Source organism: Ptychodera flava, chromosome 7 (assembly GCF_041260155.1).
Source record: "Ptychodera flava strain L36383 chromosome 7, AS_Pfla_20210202, whole genome shotgun sequence".
Classification (NCBI taxonomy): domain Eukaryota; kingdom Metazoa; phylum Hemichordata; class Enteropneusta; family Ptychoderidae; genus Ptychodera; species Ptychodera flava.
Window position 1 is genome coordinate 27,575,912 of NC_091934.1, and position 16,543 is coordinate 27,592,454.

The following is a 16,543-nucleotide window of genomic DNA, read 5'->3' on the forward strand; positions in this document are numbered from 1 at the left end:
GTACGTATTTGCCTACAGATTTTGATTAAGTATGAGGCAACTAGAAATAACATTGACGCCTTTAAAAAGTTCCCCCAGCGTGGATATAAGCTTATGTTCGAACGGTTTCTCCTCTGGGACGTATTGTGACGCAGAAACTCTATTTAAGTCGCGATACAAACGTCTTGCAGTTCAACGTTTTTCTGGTCTATATTTCGGGTGTTCAGTTAAAATTCAGCCTCTTGTTTCTAAATAAGGATAATTATTGATATAGAGTCTGTGTACTGTCATGGTAACAGTGTTATTTTTGCAGTTTCGATGAATATTTTTGTCGCGTATAGAAATACCCTTTCGATTCATTAATTCGAATTCACTGAAGGTATAGGGGACTACCAACGGATAGCGCACTATCTGCAATTCCATAGGTTTACATGTAGAATGCATAAAAATATCTTTTGAGTATTGTCATTTTCTTGAAACTTTCAGAAACGACTTAGAATGACAAGCCATTTGAAAGATTATATTCAAAAAATGGTGTCAAAGTGATACATTTAAAGTAAAAGTGAAAGACTATGCCTTCTATGCGTAAGAACCAGCATAAACATAGTGACTCTCCAGTTTTTCTCAGTGCTTTTGATAAACATATCACCGTGAAACTTCATCAACTGGTCAGCGTCAGTCATTTCTTCTCACACACTCCAGCATTTGTTTTCGTCGTATACACTGCAGGACGTTTGAGGGTGAAATTTTGTCTTAAAGCAGCGAAAACTACATTGAATCAAAGGGTACGGCATTTGATGTATCTCCAAACGCGAAATAGGGCACTACGCTTTCTCATTTTTTTCAAGTCTAATCCTACGCAGAATATACTACAATTAGAAACATGACAATTCTCGCTTACAACTTTAAAAAATGCCGATAAAAAGTAAGCCTGTCTGCAGTTGAAAGGGCATGGGGTAAAGATACTTCAGGACCCTCCATGAAAAAGTAGTTTTCTGTTTATTTTTAAAGTCAAAATGAATCAAATAATAACTATGCAAAAATCAGGAAAAATGGCATGAATATTCCCTGACATTGTTAGGCCTTGTTCTTCACTCAAACCATCAAAAATGATAAAAATAACTGTTTGTTGTCAGTCATCATGTACAATCCCTCGTGACTCACTCTCTCTCTCTCTCTCTCTCTCTCTCTCTCTCTCTCTCTCTCTCTCTCTCTCTCTCTCTCTCTCTGCTCTTTTTTCCTTTTTCTCACACTGGTATTGTAAAAAATAAACTGATAGTCGAGTCGCCAAGTAACGTTGTCATATGTCCTGAATATCAGATTGCACCGAAGTCTTTTAGCTTAATTGAAGTTCGTAAAGAGTGGCAATTGCGGTTTCCTAAACATAAAGTTTATGTACAGGGAAACCTTACAGTAACTGTTTATTGATTTATGAATTGTCTAATTGACAAAATAATGTAGGCTAAATGGAAAACGCAATTTCGAGATGCAGAATTTTTAAGATGCTCGTTTAGGGGATCGCCACTTTAGGCATACTAGACATATTTCAATGAACCTGTCACCTTTTGTGACCACAGGCCTGTTGATATTTGTATGCAGACATTGGCAAAATATGAGCTGAACTAGAAATAACGCAAACACCTTTTAAAATTACCCTCATAGTGGATATAAGCTTCAACGGGTTACATTTGAATGTTCCCTCCACTGGGATGTAATGTGACGCAAATCCTTCACAAAAATAGTAGCGACAAAGGACTTGCTGTTCAATGGTTTCTGGGCTACACTTCACGTGTTTTTGTGAAATTTAGACTTTACTTATTTAGGCGCATTTGTGACGTAAATTTTGCGTACAGCTATGGCAACAGAGATATTTTCTTTTCTGATGAGTATTTTTAGTTGTTTGTAAAATTACTCCTTTCCATTTTCCGCGTTCACAAGTTTACAGGTTCTGTTTCAGCTCTTGTCGCTCCAATTATGACGCTATCGTATTTAGGTGTTATTTAGAAAACGAGTTGAGCATTATAGAAGTAAAATATAAAAAAAAAACTTGCGATGGCATGTGTCTCTCGTGTGCGACCAAATAAGCGTCATCACTAAGTTGTGTAAAATACAAGATAGGTGAAGAATTGTCTCAACAGTACGGTACGGTGAAGAAAATCAAGGAAATCCACAACAAAAACAGTTTTAGTTAAAAAAGAACCAAAGATGGTGATTTTCACTGATCGGGAAGTACGGATCGTTAATGAATCTTGTTCTCTCTCTCTCTCTCTCTCTCTCTCTCTCTCTCTCTCTCTCTCTCTCTCTCTCCCTCCATTTCACCCCATTTCTTTTCACACACCAGTCACTGCTTTAATGTGTTGAAAGAAATCAAATGACACACGAGCCGTTGAGTAATACGATCAGTTCTATCATTTGGCTCCTGTAGTTCAAAAATATTTTCTCTTCGACAAACTCGGGGCAACGCGTTTCCAAAAAACTTTGATTAAGTCATACGGTTCCGCTGTCTATCGAACGAAAACTTCAGGTAACTGGGTATTAAATGAACTGTATTAATGACAAACTAACTTGACTGTATGAATTTCGAGCCTTATGAGGGGAAATTTTCAAGGTTCGTTAAAAAGTATTTCATATCTGACATCCCCTCCTTTTCAACGAAGGCTTGCCCTCAACGTTGATCTAAGCTTACATTCGGATGGTTTCTCCTCTGGGACGTACTGTGACGCAGTAGCTCTATATAAGTCGCAGTAACAAAAAGTCTTGCTGTTCAACAGTTTTTTTATCTATATTTCGAATGTTAACGTTAAACTTAGCCTTTTTTTTCTAAATAAGGATGATTAATGACATAGAGTCTGTGTGCTGTCATGGCAACAGTGAGTTTATTTTTTCGCAGTTTCGGTGGCTATTTTAGTTCTTTATAGAATTACCCCTTTGATCGAATTCCCTTAATGTAATGAAAGACTTGGATGTGAATTAGCAAGTGTGAAGTGTATAAATGTGGTGGTGAAATTGTACTCTACTGTTAATTGGTAGCTAATGACTGCAATCTTTTTAAAAAGGAGACTGACGATGAATATTACCCCCTTTTTGCGTGTCCGTTGTAGACATAATTTTTATTATGTATGCAATCTGTTCATCAATCGAGTTTTTTGGTCATAATGGCAATAATCTCAAATGACTTGGATGAAATTATCAATATCCATAGTGTGTTGGGCTGCAAAGCTTTAAAACTGGAGAAACTGCATATACAAACACATTGCTCGTCCTACAGTTCAATGTCAAAGTCTCAATTCAATTTTCGAGTAGAACACATCAACAGTTTATATCTATTGCGATATACTAACAGGGTTTTTTTTATATTGTGTGAATTTTCTTTCTGACCTCACTCGAAACTTACTGCAGATGTAAAATTTTTATACGGGACTTAGGTCGCAAAAATGGAACTTAAGTTATGTATTTTATGCTTTCAACTGCTTCTATACTGTGACTGTCGCGGGATCAGCACTAGTTGGCGCTGCGACCAAGAGCAGAATTAGCTTTCCAACGCTAGGTGGCGTACTTTATTACCACCATACAAGACATGGTAGTGGCATCACGAAAGTCCCCTCGACTGAAGTCAAAGTCGATTAAAATGCGCGTAGACGTGTTAAATTACGGACAGCGACTTATGCTGAATTTCCTTGTTGTATGATTTCTCAAGGGCAGCAAATGATACAGTGATTAAAAGCTGAGCTATGCAGGCGAGTTTCCGGTGTTGCTTTCCTCATCGTTCATTGTAGTTCCTTTGCGCAGTTGGCAGTCCATCCTTCGTTTATGAGCAAACTTGCAAGAATTCGACATATTTTTAACCTGCAAAACACATGTAAAGTGTACACAAAAAGGAAAAACTTTATTTTTAAAATGTTTGAAGTATATATAAAGCCTCTTGATCAGTGAAACTGTATTTGCTCTTGAGCTTATATGAATTCTAATACAAAGAATGAAAAATGTTACTTCCACCAACTTTTGTGGTGGTGGTGGTGATGGGTGTGGAGGGGGCTAGAGGAACGACCCAGTGTTTAAGAATACGTACTTTAACACCTAATGATATAAAAGTAACTTTAATTACACAAGGGGCTCATAGGTCCTCTACTGGTGTAGAATTTGTCATTCATGAAAAGGATCTCTTGATCTAAGGATTCACTATATATAGCATGGTCTTCGGTTCGTACCAGTTAGGTTCTATATTACTCGCCAAGTCTTTGTGATCGGATAGAGTTTATTAAAGGAACATTAGGTGTACCTACTGATGATTGTTTTCACTTTTTGTTTTATATGTCAATTGTATGTTGTTCTATTCCCAGAAGCGTGTCAGAACACACATTATTTGGCTCGTCAACATAGCGTCTTTATTGTTTACATTTGAATTCTGGCCCGGACTAAAATTCACTTCCCAACAAAAAAAGTGCAGTGTACACATGTACAGGACGAGTTGACAGGTTCTCAGCATGCTTTTGAGCATAGAAGCTCAAACTGTAATTGACATTAAAAATAAAAAAGACTGGGCAAAAGCATCAAACTGTCCCTTGAAAATGTTTCTGTACTTTGCTATACCGCTTTTCCGAAAGTATTCTTACCAATAACCGTGATATATCTATAAAATGCGTTTACCAAGTTGGGTTCGATTCCGCTGTATCAGAAACGGTGCAGTTTCGACATCAGTTGTTCAGTTGTCTTATGAAAGAAAACCAAGCTTTTGACAGAATCGACGTTGTTACTGTTTTGACGTTACATCTACTTTGTGAAAAAATAGTATCTAGATTTTTTTCATAGTATTAAAACGTGAGCTATTCCGTCTTTGGACATAATTCTGGGCAGACTAACAGACATCGGTGCACCGGTTTCACAAAGCGTTTGTCGCATGATGGTCAAGCGTTTCAGAAAGCAGAGTTCATCAAGAATTTATTGGCATAGGGGTGACAACGATTCATTAGACTCAGGCTCGGCTAACTAAAATCGTAGTTAAGCTCATATGCGGCCCACATAGTTTAGTACACATTACACCTGGTATTTTTAAAATGGGTTTACAGCCTCTATGATATAATATCCACATTTTATCCATATGATATATTTCACCGCACTAGGTAAACATATACGCTATACATATACGGCTGCTATACTGTCTATAGATCAAGCATGCAGCCAGTAAATTTTCCAGATTGATATTTTCGCTGATTGATATTTCAAAAATACCTGTACTAAAATCTAATCCTCTTTCCTCTCCAATGGTCTTTTGGCGATATTGAAGAGTTATCTGTTCAAGTGAGACAGGCGAGGTGCAATTAACTCTTTTAGCGCTGTAATTTCTCCAAACAAAATTTTAGTGCAACATTTCACAAATGTTTATGAATTTTTCTGGAATTATTTTGATAATTTAGGAACAAATGAACATCACATTTCATTGAGTAAATTTTTTATCATTTTTTGGCAAAAATCTGAGAAAAATTGACTGGGTTTTATAAAGGTAACAAAAATTGACTCTGGCGCTCATAGGGTTAACCTCAGCATTAAATTTAAGGTAGAACGCGCCTCGGGGACACAAATTTAGACTCTCACAACTTTTACAATTCTTTTCTGATATACCACATGTGGGGGTTCATTTTAAAGGTCTTGGTGTAAGAAAACTATACACTGGCTTTGTTTTTCGAAATTCGAAGATTTTGTTTTTCTCCATAGAGTTAACACAGGGATGGCGGCCATTTTGAATTTCAAACATCGGTAAATCTTGGGTTATTTATTTCCCTTGTACCAAAATTTGCACGGTGACCCCCAATTTTTATTCTAGATTTTGAAAGAGAATGGTTTAAAGATTCCTTAAGGAAATTTTGAGCAAAAGTTTAAGTCTTTCACTTTCGAGGCGCGAACTACCTTAATATGTGATTCTCTCCCTTTCTTCATTTTTTCCATCATGTTTATTTTGTTTTCTTCTCAATATGTGCTTTGCTGTCTGCCTGTTTTATTCATTTTCAAAGTTTACTTGGATGTGAGCTTTACATTGTAAAGCTCCATAAGTTTCAAATATTGCTGTATTTTCCGATATTTTGTTATTTTTTTTTGTAAAAGACAGTCTTATGTTCTACTCCCACAGTCATGTCAAAATCCAAAGAGCTGGCTTGTCAACACAGCACGTATGTGTGTAATGTTCGATGTGATTGTTGACCACTTAATTGATGAAGGTATTATGCGCCTTGAAAGTGAATGACATAAACTTTTGCTCAAACTTTATGCTATATTCAACCCTCTTACCAAATCAAGAATAAAAATCAGCAGTCACTAAGCAAAGTTTTGTACTGGAGGAATAAATAAACTAACATTTTACCGACATTCATGAAATTCACAATGGCCGCCAATTTCTTTTTATTCGAGAAACAATGACAGGTGAATTTTTTTGTCTCACAGAGAGCTTTCATTTTTGAGCCCCAAGTGGTTGATCAGAAAAGAATTGTAATTGTAAAAATTGTAGAATCTGAAAATCTGTCTCCAAGGCGCATACAGTATGGACACTCATCTGTCATCGATGCATATCGTACGACCGCGTTTGCAAGACCTGTACTTTGCATTTCAACTCTCTGTAAGGAGAAGACAAAGAAAACTTACTACCTGTGAATAAAGTTATGTAAAAAATATTATCAAAAGTCATAGCTATCGCCTGTAATCATGTACTCATTTTCCTTGGGATATCAAGATCTAGCAACGTGATACGTGATACACGACGAAACATGGCATGTCATGTCTTTTGATTGCCAAAAAGAGAATATGTGGTAGATCCGCATACCCAGAAGACATTTTACAGTTGGGACGATTACCGTTGGTCCGGGCATAGTTTAACCGCAATTATTTAAATGTTAATTTCAAAATGTTTTGTCTTCGCTATAAAGTCTCAATAATGACAGATTAACACCTTAAAGATTCAAGCTCTTAGAATGACGGTAGCTGTCGTGAAAAACAAATCTTACAGAAGCATAGTGTCAAAATCACTACATTAATGTTTTTCATTTTGATCGGACATAAGCTTAAATGTGAACATTTTCATAAGCGCCCCGACGATCGAAAATCGCTGCATTGCGATGAACAGTCGGGAGTGAAATATACATCAAATAAGTGGTATTGCGTTTTATGAAAGGTAAGTTCAGAAATTAGTTCGAGTCAGTATCGCATTTTCAAGAAAAACCACAACATTTACAAATATATCATCATTCAGACGGATTTAAATCCGTCTAAATGAACACTAAAAGGCACAAATGTCCAACGTTAACCTATCTCTTATGAAATTTGCTTATTTGAACTATCATGCGAAACTTAAGTTATCTGGTATAAGAAGCGCATTCAGGCATGTACCCTGGGAAATCATAATCGCATAAAAAAACCTTAAAATCGAAAAATAATTTATACTAACAAAACCCTATCATAGACCGAACAAAATGTTTTCGGGTTATGGAGTTTGAATTTCAGCGACGGAGACTTACGAAAACTGGACCCACGAAGAACAATTTTACAAATCTTGTAACCATGGGCGGGGTCAAGCTGCTTCACTAAGCTATTGGAGGGTCTCCAAGGAAATCTGCTTGTTTTCATTAGGTTGTTTAGGCCCAGCGTTCCGCAGGTGTACCATACCAAGCTATTTGCTGCATTTACACTCTTCACGTGAACGTTTACACATTTATACATTTCCAGTGAGATGTCTTGCAGCGCAGAGGTTTGACATTCTTTTAAGCACCGAAGAACAAGTAAGTGTATACTCGTCTGTACAATTCTGGCGGAATATCTGGCATTTCGGAATCCAGAAGGTGAAACAGTTTAAAATGTTCGATATCAAATGTAATGTCGGCCATAAGGTCACATAGACAGCGCAATTATAAAGCCTGGCTGTTGGAGAAAGAAGATGGCGGTTCTTTGAGACAAATTTAGCTCGGGCTATGTTTAAACTGTTATATGTGTATGTTATAATTATAGGAATGCGGTATGTGCCTCAAAGTGGATATAATCATTACTGGGAAATTATAATTGTAACAAAACGATCAAGTTTCAAATATGGCATTTTCCTGCACGTATTTCCTTCCAATGGATTTTTTTACATGTAAGATGTTGGACATTTATATTAACTGATATTTTAAGTGGGTATTATAATCATGAGCCACCTCAGGGATTTCTTTACTTTTTGCGTTTGACATGACGGGAACGTCTATGCATGCATGTGTTCGATGTCCGCCTATGCGGGCGTCCTTCCATGGCGAGGGGGCTGGGATTATGTCAACCTTACAGGCCTATGGTTGAAGTACATCAAGGCTTTAGTTACACGTATAGAATTTAACTTTCAATATAATACAATTAACTATTTTCAATCTTGCCAATCACCACGTTTCAATCTCTTCTCCTATTCTCCTCTTTAAGTATTTCATTGTCTTTCAATACAGGTCACTTCATTGGACATCCCTTCAAATCTGAATCAGATATTTTGAAGCGTTTGTTTTTCCTTTTTTCATTTTCAAAACAAATCTTCTGATCTAATCATTATGTACCGCTGTTAGATTATCAACTTTAGTCGTTGAGTTTGAATTTGAGAGAGAGAGAGAGAGAGAGAGAGAGAGAGAGAGAGAGAGAGAGAGAGAGAGAGAGAGAGAGAGAGAGAGAGAGAGAGAGGGTAACCAGGGAGCAAATGCGACGACAAAACTTTGCAGTCTGTCAGTCTGTCAGCCAATCAGTCTCCTTATCTATTACATGTCTGTCTGATCTTTGAATTACCCAACTCTTGCTTTCCTGTTTGTCTATATGTCGATCCGTTTGCCAAACTTTTCACAGTTAAATTTATTAGGATAGAAGAATTGTTGCATAGAATTGGTCGAGAGAAGGGAAAAAGATAGAAAAACTAAGTCTGCGGGTTAAAAAGCATTCTGAACTTAGACCGAAAGTTCAGTTTGCGCTGAAAAATGTTTGAGGCGTTGTTCAAGCTCCATTCAATGTTTTTCATAATTGTTACTTCAAAACCAGAACGTAGTTTCATCCATGTTGCCATATCATGAACTTTAGAGAAATTATACGCTCGATAAAAAAGTCAAGAAAGTAATTTGGAAAGGAAATTTTTCAAAACGACATGAAAAGGGGAAAATCGCGTCTGCCATCGCTGTTGGCAGTTCATGTTATGCAATGGAAACTAACAAAAACAAGACTGGCTCACACATAATTTGTTATCTTATCGTCTTAAATTGAGGTTACTCGTGACATCATAACACTACGGTCAACCATTGGCATGAGGTGAAGATTGTTCTGTGCAAATCGTTCCCGTAGGGGTGTGTGAAGTAACTGCAAGAGCCAATCCAGTTGAGTTGACCATTACGTCGATAGTCATTTGCATATTGGAGTGAACAAGCAGCCGCAACGAAGGAAAATAGGCAGGGAAAGCTTGGCTGTTTTACATTTCCGACGCAAGTGATCGCTTTTCTACGGGGATTATTTGACTATTTGGGCCTCCATGATGGAGGAGACCAAGATTATTTATCACATAGATGATGAAGACACGCCGTATTTAGTGAAACTGCCGATTCCCTCTGACCAAGTCACATTGGGTGATTTTAAAAATGTTCTCAATCGTCCGAATTATAAGTTTTTCTTCAAGTCTATGGACGATGATTTCGGGTGAGTATTGCTTCAAACAACTTCCTTATTGTCCATCTCGTAATACCAGTTGTGAAAGTGACTTCCCGATGGGAAGTCGTCGGATAATGTGAGAATGCAGCCGAGTCCGGTGTTTGCGAATCGCTTCAGAAAATGGCCGCCTTCGATAGTGTATACAAATCAATTGTTCACGTATGTATCGCTCGGCGGAAAATCCTTGCCCTCAAAACCGCTCGTTTTCTGGACAGTTCCAGGGTTTATCTATTTATGTGCCATTCTAGCTATGTGAAGATAGTGTATCGAATGTGTTTTATTGTTGTTTTGTGGTTATTTTGGCAATTTTTTCAACAAAATGGGTGAAAGCGATCCCCTTCATTCGGAGGTCGCAGTGCTAGTATGAGGTATAGGGCCCCATAGGTTGTCGACTTTTATCTGATATTTACATGTCGTCTTCGCGTGGATTTCCTCTAAAAATCGCGCCGTCGTTCACAAACATTCGCCACATGAAAGCACAAATCGAATGAATAAAAGACCACAGAAATGATCAAGTTAGAAATAGTAGGCCTGTATGACGATTTCATGCCCATTTGCCGTGTTCCCCAAAACCTAGGCAGTAGACTGATTCAGCGCTAGAGAAGCCATTTTGAATTGGAAATGATACACCGACGTCTCAAGACCATGAGACGAAGTCGCATACATTTAGGGCAAGTTCAAGCGGAAGTTTGCCATTTGATCGTCATCGAGACATCCTTCAGGTGTTAGTTGTGATAGAAATACGTGTTACGTACACCGCACTAGAAATTAAAGCGTAATTTTTTGTTCGTTTGTCGTGTAATCGATACCCCGTGCCCGCTCTCACCGTGTGTACTGCATGCATGCATAGCAAGCCAGCAATGACACTGTTCTTCGTTCCCTTCCTGTATTTGTGTGTCTTTTGTAGAGTTGTCAAAGAAGAAATTGTAGACGAAGATGCCAAACTGCCTTGCTTCAATGGCCGTGTTGTCTCTTGGGTAAGTCAAAAAGACAAAAAAATACAAACCTTTTACTCGTAGATACCCCAAAATAACACTTCATTTACACAGTGCTGTACAGCTAGCCTGGTTGCTGTACAAACAACGTACTAACAAATACAACAAAAGCTAGAAACTGCTTTTGGAGCCAAGTGGATGGAAAATCTCTTCTCAGTGAAAGGTATGCTGAAGTCAGGGCTGTTTATATTTGGGACCCTCTGCTGCTTGTGTTTAGGTAAAATAGCCATACTCCTTCCAAAGTAACCTGTATTGCATTGGGCACGAGCAGAAGCCCGAATATTAGCCCTCAAAAGGTGACATGACCCGTCTGTCATGTTGACCCCAGCTAACCCACTCCAGAAGTCTTCGGTACTTGGGGAATTATTTGCTGGCTAGGCGGTTGTCACATCTAAGGTATTATCTTTATATTGTAAATGTTGCTTCTCTCCCTTAAACCCCCTTGAACAGAGGATACACAAACAGTAGGCTTGCAGCTCCAGCTGTTTGTGACAGGGATCAGCCTCTATATAGTCTGCATCTTTACTGCTAAGGACATCTGGTGACGAGCAAAATTTATGGCTCCCATTCTGCCAAGTAGCATCAATTTAAGAAATATTTGATGATCAGGCGTGATAGAGACAGGTAGCAATGCTACACGTCTCAGGGGGCTGTTTTTTTCCATACCACCAGGGGATCAATTTCCATATACAGAGCTTCTCCGCCCCGATGACCTCCAAACCTTGAAAAGCACAATCAGGGAAAAAGTTCGTACCTGGCTGTCAATTGAGGATTAATAATTCATCACTATTATCGTGTATTACAATAGCTAGTTAGCAGGCCATTAATTTTTATCGCCCTTTCAAAATTAGTTAAGCTCTGCAAAAAGTGAACCTGTGTTAATTCTTCCAAAGTGTATGTTATGACCTATTGCCGGCTACTTTACCCCATGCGTGTTGAATATCATTGAGAGTGAATGGCAGTAATTTTTTAAACACTGCACCGAGACACCTAGTTTTTCAAGAAGATTGTAACTATAAATAGAATGGTAGGGCTGTCAATTGAAAAGCTACTTTCTTTCTGAAAGCTGGCCTTAAACTTTATTGCCCATATCATCACCATTTCTGATTTCGTAATTTTGCTCGCAGTCAGAGCAGGCTTTCTGGCCTTTTTTTCTGTCACAAGACTACTGAACACGTTGATGTGGCCTTCAATTGTTATAGCTGAAAGTAATATCAGAAGTGTTGGGTGCTTGGCGCAGCTCTCGTGTCAAACTAGGTCACCCACCCAATAGTCCGGGAGCTTTTATCTTGTTTATGTGATTCAGTAACAAAGGAATACGGCTTGATTTATATAGGTACATTACTCGCGTACTGTGGTGTGGCCTTTGTATGGCTGTCCATGGTAGATAAAACAGGCAAATTTAGCAAGTTTTGCAAGTGTTCGGCATATGCAAGTATGGAGTCATGTGAGGTGTCTGTACTGCCCAACTAAGGCAAGACTGAAGTATACTGGATCATGGGTGTGTGCTGAGTCATATCAATAACCCTTTAAATTCCAAAGTCAATTTTTTGTCGCCTCTATAAAATATTAACCCAATTTTTGTTAGATCCAGACAATTTTTTCTGATTTTTCAAAAATTTTGATCAAAAACTGTAGCCAATGAAAAAAGATGTCCATTTAGTCAAAAATTATTAAAAAATCTACAGAAAATTACATCAAAATTAGTAAAATGTTTCACTAAATTTTGGTGGGAAAAATTTAGCAGTCAAAGGGTTAAGATCCAACTTCATCCTTGGGGTATACGTGTTTTAATATAATAAATATGAAAGGCACCCAAGGAGGGCACATAGCGGCTACACAGAAGCTAAGACCTACTGTATTTCAGAATCACCTCCCTAGATTTCTATACTGTGCTGTCTGTGAGTTCCAACACCCCTGCTCTGTCAAAGTTCCAGCCTTTTCACCAGCACATTATCATGAGGCTCTCACAGTTTGACCATACCGCTTTTGAGTACAATGTACTTTGGTTGAGCTAAAGCATGCAGGTCAAAGGGTTAACCCTTTTCCCTCCACACTTTGGTTCATCCCGGTTGCTTTCTAATAGGGTTGGTGGACCTATGTACAGGGATATGGGGGTGGAAGGGTCAAATAGTCCTCATCTTTTCTATTTGTTGCACTTACACTGTCAATATTTATCACACATTGCGATATGTTTACAAGACATTGAGTCAGTCAGTGGCTTCAAGTCAACAGTTCATGCCTCCTTCTAAATGTGTACAACATTTTCATAACATCCTTGGGTCCTTGTACTGAAAGTGTGTGTGTATGTGTTATTTTAAATTATCAATGTGAAATGGTGATCGCTAGTACCTTTCACAACCTCAATATTTCAGTGGCATGCTGGAATACAGATATTGTTTGTATGACAAATAGTGCTTCTTTTTGTGCCATCATGTAAAAAATAATACGTATGTGATTGCTGTCAATCAGTCTTGTCTGAACAGGAAGGTCTGTACAAAATCAGACTCTTTGCTATGGTATAGGGCAGTAGAATATGTGTGAAATAAAGGTCTAGTCTATCTTGTGCCACCCCTGTTTATACGTGTTTTAGTCGATCTTCCTGTGGGAAACCACTGGGGTCGCACCAACATATGGTAGAAAAAAGGGTTTGTAAATTTACAGAACTTTGAAGTCGAACTTGAGATCAAAATTTGGAAGTTGATTCTTTCTTCTCCTGCTTTTGTACAATACTATATCAGGGAAGCCTCTTTGAACACAGGGTCTTATCTGATAATCTTTTGGCAAAAAATATGGTCTTAACTTCTTTCATCAATGGATGGCTTATGCCATTGATGTTCGGTTACCGATCTTTTTTTCCTGCAGACACAAATCCAACTTTCTGATGCATCCATTCTGTGTTTCTTTGTAATAAAACAAGTGGAATCCCTTCTGTTCTGATTAATGTTGGTGACTTCCTCAACATTATCGAAAAGAGTGCCAAATGTGTAGAGGCATAAATTTAAAGATAAATGTGATATTCAATGGTAAAATTTTGTATTTTAAATCCAGATGTACATCTTTCACTTTAGTTAAGGCATATCTGGGTTATATCCACAGCAGACCTTGGGTCAAAGTTCAAACTCTGGAATGATGGCTAATTAGGAAAATAGTACTTAATTTGCATATTCCGTTCTCTCACAAATCTACTCTCAAAAGAATAGATTACCACCAGACATAGCTCTTAGGATGGCTTTCCTGTGTGAATTCCTTTGTAGAGAGCCTAGTACCTGGCTCCATGTGTGTACCAAAACACAGGTACATGTTTTGATTATTATATAGTTGCTCTTATATTATCGTTGTTTGTCATCACTTGACAGTTTTTAAAATCTGTGACACAGTTCATTGTGTGATGTAGAAACCAGTCATTCTGACATCAGTAGGTTTTATTTCTCAAATTCTAAAAGTATTAATTTTCCTGAATAAAAATCAAAACCTGTAGTGTTTAACTGGATTTATATTTGAGTGATTTCAAAGGTCGCCGGTGCATGTATGATAAGGATAGGTTTGACAGTGTTTTGTATCCTTTCATCTTTGTGTTTCAGTGTTGAAAGACTAAATTTTGCATTCTGCTCGGTCAAAGTGAATGTGATTGCCGGCTAGAAAATTCTTGTGTTGTTCCTGTCTGTCTCTACCCATTCTTTGACTATGATGTGACCTTGGTTTTCAAAAGCCTATTCTTTGACCTGTCAAATTAGGTCCATTCACTGCACCACCAGCATCCTCCAACCACAATTGGATGAAAATTTGCTCCGCAGAACGTGCAAGTCAGATCGGAAATGTTTTTGAATTTTGGTTCGTTGAGTGAGAGTTGTTAGATCTAGGGTGTGATTTTATTTCTCTATGTGCATGGAACGTGTTCTTCGAGCACAGCTAGCTGTGAAGTTTACAACATTTGAAACGTGTCCTTTTCACATTTTTGGTTCTCAGACTAAATAACCCTCTATTTTAGGAAAAACCCTTTGTCGTAAACATGCAATGACAGCAGTCTGCCGGCATTGAACAGGCAGCTTTAAACACTTTCGCGCAGAATTTTGCGAGTATGTGTCACCTCATTCAGAAAATGGAAATTTCTCCCATTTCTGTCAAAATGGTCTTTGTCGTGTGTATTTACTGTCTGTTCACTGTGCATCACACATTTGCCCACTTCCAGTGTGACATCATAGTTTTCGTTTCAACTCGAAGATCTGTTAACCGTAACTTTTGATGTATTTTTGAGTGTTTCTGTTCCATCAGTAACATAGAGTTTCTTGCTCCCCAAATCATGTCAAAATGTGTTGTATTCCACTTCTCGACACTGTCTGTATGGCAGGTAGCTTCCAATGTTTTTGCCGACAATGAAATTTTAGTAAAGACTAGAACTCATTTGTCAACAAAAAACATTGCAGACTATATGCAAATGTTGTGATTTAATAGAATGCAAACATGCTTGTATCGTAGAACAAAAATAATGGTGTTTTTATCAAAAATTACAGATATTCTATCTGTTTTGAAATACCATCTCTACTGAAAGCACAACAGTCAGTTGGTGTTCTTGTTAGTTTAGTCTTTGAAACCAAGTGCATTAGTCTTTGCACAGTGTCATCAAATTATGTCATTCGGCCTGTTGACTAAAATTCAAATTAACTGTCAGACTCATTAATTCTTGACAGTCGCATGTGTTAATCAGTTGTGCCTATGTATAGAACAGTGGCTTTCACACGGAGAGGCTGTCAGACAATCGCAGTGCTGCCCAGAGTGAAAAGAATCCACTTAAAGGACAAAATAATGAAGCTCCTTGCCTGCAGAGTCGGCCCAGAGAAATGTTTGAATTCCAGCCTGGCAACTTCAATGAGGATTTTTTGACTGCATTGTAATCCCCGGCTCAAACCGCAACTGTAATCCATGGTTATTAAGCAAATTCACTCTTTGTATCGACAGTTTACTGCTGATGTCAGACCGAACAGGCTTCAAAATTTGAAAAGTGGTGGCCCAGGTGTTGTTTTTGAATGGTATATTTTGTTGAAATCTCATTATTTACATAGCTTTCATTTTGTCTTTGGAAGGTTTAGTCTCTGATGACATCAGCTGCCGTAGTTAAATGAATTACTAGTTTTGGAATGTTCTTTGTCAGAAAAGCAGAAACATATTGATTGAATAATATCTGGAGAACATCAAAAAATTACATAAAGGTGGACCATGAAAAAAGGGGAGAGAGAGAGAGAGAGAGAGAGAGAGAGAGAGAGAGAGAGAGAGAGAGAGAGAGAGAGAGAGAGCAGCAGACGAACGAACGTTGTGATTCTCAAGGACACAATTACAAAGCCATCAACATAAAAGTTAATGCAATGTTATTGACATTGTTGTATCAATCAATCTCTATTTCAAAAGTTAACGACATCCCAGTTATTGTCAGATTTATGTTCAGGTACATATGTCAGTAGGCTTTCCACACACCATCAACTTTCGGGTGTATGTGTCAATGTGAAAAAAAGACAAATGTTCTCGGGACATCTAATAGATGACATTGACAGCAACATAGATGGATAGTTACAATGATAGCACATTACTTGAAACATCTTCCATCATCATCATTGCCAGTGCTGTCATCTACCACACTCAGTGTCATCCATTTACCCCTAATCAAGAGAGCCATTTTGAAGTGATCAAGTTGATCTCCATGTCCCCGCTGCGTCCATTCTTGTTTATGGCACCCTAGCCAGTCTGTGCGAAGTTCCAACGCAATATATAATAATTAGTCTGGACAAAAATGCCAGTCATGCTGCTCTGCACATGGGGAAACTCATCGGAATTTGGCTCAGTGCAATGGAGGCTATCACCCTCTGTGTGTGTGTCTGTATGTGTGTGTATTA

General features: G+C 38.0%; 1 protein-coding gene across 4 annotated transcripts in view; it reads left to right on the top strand.

The window, feature by feature from the left end:
- Positions 1 to 9,354: 9,354 nt before the first annotated feature.
- Positions 9,355 to 16,543, top strand: part of LOC139137148 (segment polarity protein dishevelled homolog DVL-3-like) — a 103,377-nt gene continuing 96,188 nt past the window's right edge. For 3 of the 4 annotated variants that reach the window (XM_070705115.1, XM_070705116.1, XM_070705117.1), the window contains exons 1-2: positions 9,355 to 9,648; positions 10,568 to 10,637. In XM_070705115.1, coding sequence (XP_070561216.1) covers positions 9,485 to 9,648; positions 10,568 to 10,637 — 234 coding nt within the window. In that variant the 5' untranslated portion in view covers positions 9,355 to 9,484. The remainder of the gene's footprint in view (positions 9,649 to 10,567; positions 10,638 to 16,543) is intronic. The other variant, XM_070705118.1, reaches the window with a different exon arrangement.